This window comes from Carettochelys insculpta, chromosome 5, assembly GCF_033958435.1.
Source record: "Carettochelys insculpta isolate YL-2023 chromosome 5, ASM3395843v1, whole genome shotgun sequence".
In the NCBI taxonomy this organism is placed as follows: domain Eukaryota; kingdom Metazoa; phylum Chordata; order Testudines; family Carettochelyidae; genus Carettochelys; species Carettochelys insculpta.
This window is the reverse complement of record NC_134141.1, coordinates 128,085,856-128,098,900: the sequence shown is the minus strand read 5'-3', so window position 1 is coordinate 128,098,900 and position 13,045 is coordinate 128,085,856. Positions and strand designations below refer to the sequence as shown.

Genomic DNA, 13,045 nt, shown 5'->3' with positions numbered 1-13,045 from the left:
ATCCCATGGCTTGGCCTGATCCCATGGCTCTGAGGTGGTCCTAGTAGTTACTTCTGCTGCTGTGTGGTTCCAGAGAACAGGCACCCGGGCGAAGGAGCTGGAGGACACCAATCAGGTAAGTGGCCTCTCTGAGGACACTCACAGTGTATAACATACACAAAACAACACAGGGCATTCAACTGAACTGCATTTCAACCATCGTAAATGGAGAAAAATCTCATACAGTCTCTGCTACCCCCTCTGCCCTGAAGGGAAAAGCATCTCTCCACTTTGGTCAGCGACAGCGCACATCCTGGGTGAGAACTTGCAGCGCCCAAGAGGCAGAATTAGGTTTGAACAGGCAGAGTCATAGGCGAAGGCACAGAAGCAACTGCTGATAAAAGATAATTTATTAAAGACTGTACTATCATTTTCTAAAACAATGGCACAGACAATGATTAAAAATCAGAACAATAGCTCGGAGATCTGAAGATCATTATTATAATACATCTGTAGACAATAACAAAGCAGGTATGCAGTCTGTGAGAAATCTACAAGCAGGTCTGTGAACGACAGGATTGGTATCATACAGCTGTACAAACATCAGAGAAAAATAGAAAATAAAATAAAAAAGGAATCCCCCAATACGCAGTCCTTGCCTTCACTGACAGGGTTACAGTACGTGATGTGCAAGGACTGACTCATCCTCCCTTTGGCTGTCAAAGTGTGACAGTGCTCACTTGGCTGCAAATAGGAGGGAAAAGAAGGCTCAAGTACAAATCCTAATTGTTATTTGCCAGCCTAAGAAATAGCAGTTAAGAGCCAATCCTGGTGTCTCTGTAATCATCTTTGTTCAAGACTTCTTAAGAAACGGACTGGACACCCCTGCATTTAGTGCAAAAATATTTCCCAGGGTGCCATGAATTCACAGAATGACAGATAGCCAGACCAATGAAAGCCATGCTCTGCGCGGCCAACGGCAACCTCATGATCAAAAGAGAAGTCCCTCTCCTTCCCCAGCCCGCGTGAATGGACAAAATTCTTTTTGATGAGCAAATGTGGTATCTGCCCTAGCCAGGCCATGGCATCAGGGTGTACTGCAAGGAACCCTCAGCTACACCATCAAAATGAATGTGATTGAAATCCTGTAAATATTGAACCACCAATTCAAACCCAAACGCACTGTGTTTGCTACATCAAAACTTGCAATAGTGCAGGGTTGGTGCTAAAAACAACATACAGCAACCACTTAATTTGTCATCACCATACTGGCTCTGTGGGTCAGTGGTGCCCAGGGCGCAGCCCGTGGAATCACCCAGCAGCCTGCAACAGCCCTCATTTTATCAGTGACTGAGCTGCACCAACTAGTTACACGGTGCGGTCAGCTGTAGTCGGCTCCTGCTTAGCTGTCTTTGCAGCTCTCATTTGGTCAAACCTTGGGCAGACCTGGGATCTTGACCTGGTTGTCCTGACTCCACTCATGCCAGCATGAGTCTTTGTCAATCACTCATACTTCATTCTACCTGCATATTATAAAACCATGCAGCCTTTTGGAGCTGGTGCCGAGGTGCCCATGTGTCTTGTTGGAATGTACCAGCATTATCAACACAAGAACATCCTTCTTCAGCTCTACAGCATGGGGAACAACTGCATTTTTCCAACCACCAAAAGCCTCGTTCTCCTCCCAACATGCGTTTGGGTGGTTTCTTTCATGGTTTGATTGTGAAGACATTTAATGTCTGCCAATGCCAGGGCATAAAATCACCATGCCCCATCTCCACATGAGCCAGTGTGCCCAGCCCAGATAGAAAACCACATTGTACAAAGCATAATTTGTACCATAAATAAAAAGTGGGTCTCATTCTCCATGATGCCTTACCCAGCCAGTAAAAAATAAATATTCACATCAGATTGGTGGATTTGTTTCCTGTACAGCACGTGCGCTATTGGAGCTAACACAGACTAACTGAAAAACCTTGTGTAATTAGTAAAAGAAAAATGGTTGAACACTTGCACATATTGGCACAAGGAAAGGAAGAGAGGGACTGTTCAGCGCTCGGCTCAGGTGCCTTCCTCCGTGGAGCGGGACTCTGATTTCAACTTTACAAACTCTCTGGCCACTTCATCATTGGTTCTTTGAGAAAGAATCCTCAGGACAGTGAGCCCAGTCTCGTCCATGTGAATCCTCCGCCCTAGCGGGCACCAGCAAGCACAGCTTCCCTTGTCCACTATATCTCTGAGCTGCATCACCGCTATCCCCAGCACCCGGTCTTCTCGAGCAAAGCAGTAATCCTTCACACAGACTTGGAGCTCATAGGCATCAGGGCCATCTTCATTCCCCAGTATGCTGAAAATGAGACACACACATTATTCAGATAAGGCAGAAAGCATCTGTCTCCTTGGATCCCTTTGCAACAGGGGTTAGGAATCCTGTTCAAACCGTTATTCGGTCACATTTATTTAGTGAGAGTCACGTCAATTACACCGGGAACAACGCCCAGAGCTGTCACAACAGGAACAGACTGTCACCCTGCCCACACTTAGAGCTCTGAGCATGCCAGAGAAACTTCCCTTCCAAAGAAAACCTTCATCCAACCAGCGCGTACAAAGGGCGCTGCAGAGAAAGCAAAAGGGGCCTTTCTCTGCTTCTTTCTGAGCGATTAAGACAACCCGACTTTTTAAGACGACATTTGTTGCCTTTTGCTTGTTTTTATGTTAGAAATTCAGGCCCGGTTTAGTCTGGAATACCCTATGACAACCGGAAAACAACTGAAATGATGATGTCGCAAGAGTCAAGGGAGCAAAACTTGGGATTTTTACTCAGACTACTGAAAACCATTGTTTTTGCTGAGACCCTCATGTTGGAGAAAGGAGGCTCCTGGTCAGTGAAGGTGAGAGCAAAGAACAGAATCCCAGAGATTCCCCTCAACAGGTGCTCCCGCAAATCCAGGGATTTAGCCTCTCTGATACTTTTAAAGTTAAAGGGAGAGAGCAGGATCCTCTTCCCCATGTTTCAAAAAGAAAATCAGCCTCTCTTACAGTCAAAGCAGCAAATGAGAAGTCCCCTTTCCCCCCATACCCTTTGCAAGCAATATTTAACCTCCCTCCTTCTGACTACGGAGTGGAATGAGGACTAGGCTGCCGCTGTTTGTTAGGCCTTCAGAGGGCAGGGCCCTCAGTGCTCATGAAAGGCCACCTAAGAAGTCCAATATTCCATGTTTACAATTCCTGCATTTCTAGCCATGGGAGAAGGTGGTATCCTTGGAAACAGGTGTGGAGGGCCGCTTGTCTCCTGTGGCAAATAAAGATGGAAACTAATGGTCAAACTTCTACTATTGCATATGGAAATCTCAGCCTTAACTCCACCAATAAACATGATGGCCCATTAAAATAATGGATTACAGCAAAGCAGGCTGATGTGCGGCCATGCATGTAATGCGTATTGCTGAAGATGACTGACAGATGCTCTTCACACGAGCCATGAACTGTACACATCTGTCTCTGAAAGCAGCAATCCATCAACAGCGGCTGCTCGGCATGTCCATGCTGAGCTGGTTCCTTATGCCAGAATACTGGACCTAAGACACACCTGCCGCTTCTGGTTACCCTGCTGGCATTGGCAGGTCATTTCACTGCACTCTGCAGCAACCTGCTACCGGTGCTCGGCACGCGCGCTGTACGGCAGACCCCCAGCCAGCCTCCGGTACTCACAAGTGAAAGGTTTCGTTGTATCGGGGTGTCCAGTTGTTGCTCTTCGATTTGGTTGTGAACTTCCTTTTCTTGTCACTTTGATGCGGACCAATCATAGTGACTTCGACAAATGGCCGGAACATGCCGGAAGTTTGCCACTTCAGGTCATTGGCTGCCACCACTAGACAAGAGAGAGAAAACAAGCGCCTTGCTCTGCTGAACAGTTCAGCCGTTCGTACGGCTCTGAGCACCTTGTCACTGCTGCACTAGCCACAAAGATCACACACCACAACCCTGCCGGTGAACAGCTTCCCAGCTCTTCTCGTGTCACAGCAGAGTCACTGATCGGAAGGACACGTGCCTGCACTCACAGGGGCTGGGCCGCTGACATGCTGGGCAGAAGTCAGGCAAACATCTCGGCCGCTGCCCCTTAATGCTGCTCTGCGACAGCTCTCGGCCACTTCAGCCCTGGACAAGACTCCCAGTGGAGTGCCCATCTCCCGGAATCCAGCTGGGGAGAGCAGTGACCGGTGTGCTCAGTAGTCTGTGCAGCAGAGACTCAGATGCCGCCCAGCTGCTCAGCAGAGGGCCCACAGTTAGATTTTTTTTGCTTCTACAGGGGGTGCGCACTTGCATATGCCTCAGTGAGCATAAAAATTATTCTGCAAGTGGGTGGAAATGATTGGCAGGAAAGTTGGCAGCGATCCTGGGGCTCTGGGTTTTTTTTAAACAGGACGATTCCCTTCTTACCATCACTTCGCTACCTGCTTTAACCCTGAGCCACGTAGGAGAGGAGGGAGTTGTCTCTTGGAGAGAGGAAAGTGCTCCGACACTCTGGCTGGCAGCTACACCTATTAGCTCAGAGATTTCTATACTGGGTCCTCAGTCTTAGGTCTTTTCTTCTGCACCTGGCCACCAGAGGCCCAATCTGTTAGTGCTCCAGTCACGGTAGAAAACTCCCCTTTCCCCCAAGGCCTTTGCGCTGGGGGACAGGGAACACGTACATATAGGCAGCCCCTCCTATGAGTAGATTGTATCTCTGGGACAGGGCCTGAGGGAGAACTTTCAGAATCTCCTTCACTAGAGGTCTTTAAGTCCCGGCCTGACAAAGCCCATCTGGGTGAATTTGTTGGGGTTGGTCCTGCTTTGAGCAGGGGGTTGGACCCGACGACCTTCTGAGGTCCCTTCCTGCCCTAGGTGTCTCTGATTTGAAGAAAGAAAACAAATGAAAGGCAGCAAATGGAGGCTAGCAAGAACGTACTGAAGAAGGGGCTGTGGCTAGGAAGAGGTGGCTTTGGCTGAAGCCCTAGCATGCCTATTTTCAGAATAGCTCCAGAGGGGCCCATTTGCCCATCAGGACTAAACCAAAAACCCCTGAAACAGTCCCTTAACCTCATCCTGGCCTTGACAAAGGCTGCCATGTTGTGCCTTGCTGCGCAGAGCAGACTTGGGTAGGACATTTGCATGCCTGATAAGAGCTGTATATTTGACTAGAGTGTGTCCCACAAAACTGCTTTCAAAAAGGAGAGACAACTAAGTATCAGTATGGGACTGGGTGAACTGGGACACCACCACCATCAGGCTGCTCTTTCAATGCATGTTCCAGCCAGGATCCCAGCTTTGTTCTTCACTGAGTATCCTTGTTGATCCTACCCAGTGTACTGTGCTTCTGGTCTCACTGCTGCACGGCCACTGTCGCCAACTGAGTCTGCCACACCACTCTTCCCAGTGCATTTATCAGAGGCTAGGGCTTATCTTCTCTCTGTAGGGCTGGTGGTTTTGTGGTTCATGCCCTGCAGCTGCCCCCTCTAAGAAAATGCTTAATACACCCACTTATTTCAGTCTCTTATTCTGCAACAATACCGTACAGCACGAACAGCTGAGCTGCTTAGACTGTAAGTGATTGTTGCGACCAAGAAACAACCTTCATTTCCAGACTTCAGATCATCTAGTGTGTCTTCTTAAAACCACCAACTGGACACAGTGAGATGCCAGGACACAGCAGTACAGGACTACTGGTTCATGCCTGCTGGGCGAAGTTTAGCACCAGCAGGGCCTATCAAGCCTCCAGCTTTACCTTTCACTGTGACCTTGTGTTCACCAGTTCCTGGGTGAGTGTACAGGTCAGTCTGTATGGACACTTCTCCCACTGGGTCATCCACACCAGAACCTGAGCAAAGATTGACAAATACCGAAAGGATGATTAGTTGATTGGCACTCCGCTTCTGCTCGTGACCTCAGCAAGGCAATACCCCACTTACATTAAGTTACCCCATAACCAGCTTCCTTGCAGACACTTCCAGTACAAGGTTAATGGAAAGGCCAATCCAACTTCACGTCTGTCAGCCAAATAAGCACCATTTACATTGCAACTTTTGGAACAGATTATAAAAGTAATTATACTGCAGAGCTTTAACACTCAGAAGGATTAAAGCATGGGTTCTGAAGTGTCTTCAGCCTACAGTGGTTCCCAACAAAGTGTCTGCTAATGAGTTCCTACTATGATATTACGCACATGCAGGCATTCCAGAACTAGGTAATCAGCATTCTTGTGACCCAGGCCAAGCACCGTTTTCCCTCCATGCAAATGGAACTAGCAAAAACAGGGGATGAGGATATAGGATTGAGATTAAATTTGCTCTGAGCCTAAGTCCACATCTTCCAAACAGCATTCTGTACCTGCATGCTGCACCAAAGCTATGACCCCCATTGCCCCCATCTGCCAAGGATGAGGGAAGTCCACTCAGCCCATCATGAGCCACATAAAATCATGAGGAACATTATGAGTTTACAAGCAGCTCTGAAGTTCCCCTTAGCAGTTAGCCAGTGAGAGGAGGTGCATGTTCTCAAAGGAAAAGGTAACATGTTTTAGCAGAACAGGCCAGAGGAAGGGACAAAGGTCAAAGGAGCCTTAAAAATTCATGTGTGGTGGTCAAGTGAAATTCAGGACCAAAGCAAGTATTAAATATGTGTATGTGGTTAAATGCTCTAATGCAGTGTTTTTCAAGTGACTCCCAGGGGTTACAAGCCAGTCTGGTTTTAAAGGGTGGGAAGCCGGGTAATTTAGCAGTGGCCACACATCGCTAATTCACGTAGCTGAAGCCTGAGCCACAGAGTTCAAGGTAGGGGGTGACAATGGGTTGAAAAACCACTGCTTTGACACATGACTGAACTTCAAAGCTTTAAGGGTATTATGTAGGTAGCAGTCACTCTGCCATTTTAAGAGACGAAGATGCAAACAGCCCTGTGCCATTTCCTGACACGAGTATGATATGGACCAGGCAGTAACCACATGCAGATCAAGGCAACTTACCATTTATTTGTGTATTTTGAACTGTAACAGTCTTTTTGGGAATGCACCTGAACCCTGTAATTTATCTGGGAGCTCTGAACAGTCTTAAGCTATGAACAGGCTGAGTAGATGTCTTGGACACACCTTCTTTTGTTTACCAGACTGTGCTCTAGTAGAAACTGAGTGCAGAGAGGAAAGAACAGTATTTTAACTCTCAGCCAAGGTTGCAGGGTGTGGTGATGGTGGTCTAATTTTAGACCTGGCCTTTGTTACTATGTGCACATCGCGTTGTTCCATCTCTTCCAGCCTTGTTCTGATGAGTATTCAGGTTACTGACATTCTACATATATTGAAAACCCACAGGGAAACCTGCTCCCCAGGCACTGAAGGGAGCAGGAACCTTGTACATTTCAATGCCCTTCCTGCCCACAAAAGCCAAGAGGATGCTCAGGATACAGGAGCTGAAGGACATGCATGACTGTACTTGGGAAGAAACCGAGCCATGCTGCATGCATGCTATCCAGCAAGGAAGCTGGCATTTCTCAGTGTTAGCAGTCCTTGTTTGGGCACGCACCACGCTTTACCAAAAATCACACTGGGCCTGATCTGCATTGCAGGTACACCAGCATAACCTAACAGACTCTGAAGGAGCCACTCCTGATGTACATTGGTGAGAGCAGAATCTGGCCCATTAATTTCTAAAGCTGATTCACTTTGGGCTTTGCCTCTCAACTGGCTCTTTCTATAGAAAGTTCCCACTTTCGTATCTGAAGTGCTCTCATACGCAAAGGGCCCAGGAATCTCTAGAACTGGCAAAGAGGCCAGAACTGTTCTACACCGTTTACTGATTTCTTGGCGATGGTGACTGAATTAAAACCTGGGCATGAAAATTTTGCTAGATTTGTGACCTGTGAGGGCTGGATATGAGGCTCATGTGTGCAACATGCTACAAGTAGGTTTTCACCTAAAAAAAAAAAAAAAAGAGACAAAAAAGCAAGCTTTGGGTAACCTAACAGATGGAAGAGCTGAAACCCAGCAGGATTCAGGTGAGTGGCAGGACTTCCAGCTCCCTCAGAGTCAGACAAGCTCATTCCTACCCCTTTGTGTGCATTACACATTACCACAGAGCATGAATAACTTGGCTCAGCAGCATGTGGGCATGCACAGCTCGCAGCAAGTACACAGTCACAGGCAGTGCACAGTAGAGGGTAAGGGCAGCTTGTAGCATTTGGCAAAGAAACTGTCTATTAATCAACAGAACAGATGGGGCATTCCCATAATTTAACTCAAGCTCCAGGGGAGAGCCTGCAAGGCAGAGTCCACATCCTTGCATGACACAACCCACAACCCTGCTATCTGCAGAGTGGAACCATCCACTAGCATTAGGTTCTAGGGGTTGCTACAGGGAGGGAGGGAGCGTGGGCCTAGAACAGGGTTCCAGAAGCAAGACAAGTCTGCAGCTGGCTAATGTTGTTATGGTAACAGCATTAGTCTTGAACATACCCTTATCAGGAAGAACGTCCTCATTAGCGGTAAACCTAATACCTTTCCCATCATGCACTGAGTCATGAATGCAAAAGGCAAGAAGCAGGCAGGACAAAGAGAAAAGAGTGAATTACAATCCAATTAGCAGCAACACAGGCAAATACAACTCAAGGAAGTTGAATCTTCCAGCTCTGATCAGACTAACTCTGCCCTCAGAACTGCTGCACCAGCCCAGGTTTGGGAAGCAATGTTTCTACACAGGAGGGAATTGGTCGAGGTTAGCAGGGCGAGGCTGAGGCATGCTGCCAGCGCAGGTATGCCGAGTTCTGCTCCCACCACGCTGGGCAGCTCGGAGGTGCAGCAGGGGTGGCAGGCTCCATGCTGGCAGAATTACATCAGCGCAGCACGGTGCTTTCTCCAGCCGCTTCCTCCAGCATGCTTACGGGAGGCCTCAAGACTGCAGGAGGGGACGCAAGCTGGAGAGGGCTCTGGAAAGCTGAAATCAGGCTGCCACCTGAGTGCCGCCCCCTCTGCCCCCCAGACGCACGCCTGAGCACTTCAACATTATTCTACAGCCCGGGGGCATTTCAACATCTTTGCAAAGTCTGACCCCAGCACTGGGCCTGGGTCTGGGACGGAACAAAGAGGACCCAGTTCAGAGCTTCTTCGATGAAGCTGTGAAAAATCAGTCTGCAGCAGGCATGGTGCAAAGCCTGGGGCTCCCAGCCTGGGGAGCTCTCTAGGCGCAGAATACAACTACACCGGGACTGCGAGACTGGATTAGTCCTGGGCTCTGCCCAGTCCAGCATCACCTCCCCAACAATGGCCAGCATCACGTGTTTCAGGAAAGCCCCCTCACTGCAGCTCCTTCTGGGATCAGCTCCCCGAGGGAGTTGTGTGCTGCAGCTGGAGGTTTATCACCCTCTCAAGCCTCTTTAAAGATGTCCTATAACAGCTCTGGGTATTTGCAGTACACACAAATGCTTAACCATTTTTAATCCTGCAACTCAAGGGTGGACAAACGCTTTGGCCTGAGGGTCACACCTCAGTATGGAAACTGGGGGGGGTTCATGAAAGCTCATAAAATTATGTATGCAGAGCTCTGGGAAGGGTCTAGAAAAGAGGGATTCAGGGTACAGGAGGGAGGGAAGGGGCTCTTGGCTGAGATGGGACGGAGGAGCACACAGGGATGATGTCTCTGGTTGGGGGTGCAAGATCCAGAGTCGGGCTGGGGATGCAGAAGGTTGCTCCTGACAGGGATGGAGGAGTGGGCGGAGCGGGGGCGGGGCAATCAGGGCTCAGGCAGGGATTGGGGGGGAAAGTCAGGCGGCAGGGGACTAGGAGATTGGGATGAAGGAGGATGCTCCAGGCTGGGATTAAGGGGTTTGGAGGTCAGGAGGGGGATCAGGCTGAGAGAGAGAGAGAGAGAGAGAGAGAGAGAGAGAGAGAGAGAGAGAGAGAGAGTGTGTGTGTGTGTGTGTGTGTGTGTGTGTGTGTGTGTGTGTGTGTGTGTGTGTGTGTGTGTGTGTGTGTGTGTGTGAGAGAGAGAGAGAGAGAGAGAGAGAGAGAGAGAGAGAGAGAGAGAGGGAGGATTCGGGGGCAGGATCTGAGTGGCACTTACCTGAAGTGGCCCCTGCAAACAGCAGCATGACCCCACTCTGGGCTCCCTTGCGGAGGCCAGGCTACATGACCCTGCATGCTCACCCATTCACCGGTACCACCCCGACAGCTCCCTGTGGCCACAGTTCCTGGCTAATGGGAGCTGCAGAGCTGGTGCTTGGGTTGGGGGCCGTATGGGGAGCCCCCAGCTGCCCCTGCTTCCAGAAGCTGTGCAGATCCACTGCACATACAGAGCAGAGCAGGGCAAGGCAAGCTCCCAACTCTGCTTCCCAGTGGGAACAGGAGGGCTGGATACAGCCCGAGAGCCTTTGTTTGCCCACCTGTGCGCCACATACATGGCCTCAGTGTATCTTGTGGTAAGGAGTTCCACAGGCTAATGCTGAGCTAAGTGGCACGGTATTTTCTTGCATCAGTTCTCAATTTTCCTCTTTTCGGGGGAGTTGGAAGTCCCCTTGCTCTTGTGTTAACAACATATCAGTCCAGCCAGCACCCTACAGGTCAGCACAACTGCGTGCGGTGTGCCAATGCGCAGCACTACCCCCTAGGTAACGTGCAGAGTTCAAGATCTAGCCAAGTCTGTTGCTTTCACAGGGCACCATCAGCAGTGACAAGCTACGCTAAGGCAGACAGAATGCACAATCAGGTGGAGAAGTTTGGTTCGCTTTCAGGGTTGCCAGCTCTCCACAACTGCCCGGAGTCTCTAGGAATTAGAGGTTACGGACCTTGAGGAATATGTCCAACCAAAACTGGCAACTGTGTTGCACACTGGCTGGACTGGGCAGTGCTTTGCCAGGGCAGAGCACCAACACTGACTCTCTCTCCAAGCGCGGGTCCCTAATAAAAAGAGGCGTGACTTCTCATCTCCCTCTCTCCAACACCTGGGGGAATTTGTTCCCTGGATGGAGTTCACTGCAGAAACCATCTTGACATAGGCCACAGCTGTGCTCTATCTGTCTGGCCACCAGATGCCAGTGTTACTTTGCAGACATACAGCGTCCCGGGCGTTTATTTTCCTTGTTGGTGGTTGCATGATCCTTTGGGTAACACATGCACCGTGTCTCTAGAACAGTGGCTCCCAACCAGTGGTACACGTAGCCCTGTGGGATGCAAAGGGCTTCCAGAGGGTGCATCAAGTCATCGAGAAATTGGTCATCTAGGAATTTACAACAGGATAAGGAAGAACCACTAGTGACGTCAGTACAAACTACAATTTCCTCCAATGATTTGTTTTGTATTGCCCCGTACACGATACACTGAAATCCATACCATACGCATATCCAATTGATTTATTTACAGTTATAGGGTAGAAATGAGAAAGTCAGCCATTTGCCAGCACTCCTGGGCTGTGACACTTTTGTATTTTCATGTCTGACTTTGCAAGCAAATAGTTTTTAAGTGAGGTGAAACTTGAGGTCAACGCAAAACAAGTCAGACTCCTGGAAGGGTACAGCAGTCCAGAGAGACTGAGAGCTGCTGTTCTAGATCTCCAACAAATGGGTGTCATGAGTGTGGTTCAGACCCACAGAAAGCTGCCCGAGGGACACTTGATTTGATTTTTAAAGGGTTTTTGCTTCTGCCTCCATGATCATTTTCTCCAAACAGCGCTTGCAGATGCTGTAAAACGCAGATTTTCACCAGCCCCTTCCACACGGCAGCAAACAAGATGTTTTAGGAGAGCTTCTTCCTCCTCCACTCTACTCCAACGCTTCGCAGCACAGCCATGCTGGCCAAGTCAGGGTGACCTGTTCTGCCTGGTGGAACCCCAGGCTGCCGGATGACTGCTGGAGGCAAACTCTGGACTCTGAGTGGTAAGACTGTGTGGGACCCCACAGGGCTGTTTGCTTTGCTTGTGCTCTGAGACAGCTCGCAGCCTGGGGCCCATACGAATACCCCAGACAGGTCTGACTCACACAGCATTAGCCACCACCTTCTTTGAACAGCAACACGGGAATGAAGTCCCTCTCTGCAGTTTGCCTTTAAATCAGGAGAAAACCTGAACTCTTTGGTTATAAACCTGAGCCCTTACTTTAACCTAGTGTTAGTTACAGTGGTTTTCATGTCCTTCTCCAGAGACGAGCAAGAATCACAAAGCCCCACAGGTGGTCAGTGAACGCTCTGGCTACGGACTGAAACAATTCCGTGCAGAAACTCCTGAAGAGCTGAGAGATCCAGGGCAATATGTTCTTTGTCTCTGTCTGCGCCACACAGCTCTTAGAGACGTGGCCACGTCACTAACAGGTGGGCAACGTACATGCTAACTCCTCCATCCCTAGGACTGCGCTTGCCAGCCAGGCAGTGCTTGCACTAGCACTGTCTGAGATTTCTTTAAAGAGCCTGTGAACAGCTTTGTCCTTAGACCAAGCCTTTGTCACACCTTGACTCGGGGCAATCTGGCAGCGTCACTGTGGGTTCCCAGGTCATCGCAATGGTACAGGAGGTAACTTGTGCTACTGCTCCATCTTTTTGCTCCAACTCTGCAGATGGGTACTAATCTGGGCAGCACATACCCTGTGCTGTCTGTGCACAAAACACGACCTTCAGCTTCATTACTCTTGTAATGATGTGTTCTCCTCCTTGTGAGTCAGCACTGCTGTCAACCAGGATTAGTCAGCACTGCCTCGGCTGCTGGTGAGTGGCCTATAACCTTCGCGTGGTCCGCTGCTGGGTAGATTACCGACTGGAATAACGCCCCCCCCCCAAAGCAGTACAACTGCCTGTACAATAACTCCCAATTTCACTTCTCCAAAACCAGAGGAGAGCCGGGAGCCTGGCTGTGAAGTGAGCACCAGCAAAAAACCTCTACAAGTTAAATATGTACATATTTCTGTTCCCTCACGGTATAAATGTTGAGCAAGAAAACCCCAGCAAAGAGCAGCTCTGAAACGGTCATGTGTTCAGGACTGCCAAAGACACCGCAAACCAGCCCAGGCCATGGCAATTAACACCACACTGCCGAGCTTGTGTCCCCTCAGGCAGGGT

General features: G+C 49.4%; 1 protein-coding gene across 6 annotated transcripts in view; it reads right to left on the bottom strand.

Annotated features, from left to right (window-relative positions):
• Positions 1 to 377: 377 nt before the first annotated feature.
• Positions 378 to 13,045, bottom strand: part of UNC13B (unc-13 homolog B) — a 343,577-nt gene continuing 330,909 nt past the window's right edge. For all 6 annotated transcript variants that reach the window (XM_074995889.1, XM_074995890.1, XM_074995892.1 and 3 more), the window contains 3 exons: positions 5,747 to 5,839; positions 3,691 to 3,850; positions 378 to 2,326 (listed from right to left, as the gene is read on the bottom strand). In XM_074995889.1, coding sequence (XP_074851990.1) covers positions 2,041 to 2,326; positions 3,691 to 3,850; positions 5,747 to 5,839 — 539 coding nt within the window. In that variant the 3' untranslated portion in view covers positions 378 to 2,040. The remainder of the gene's footprint in view (positions 2,327 to 3,690; positions 3,851 to 5,746; positions 5,840 to 13,045) is intronic.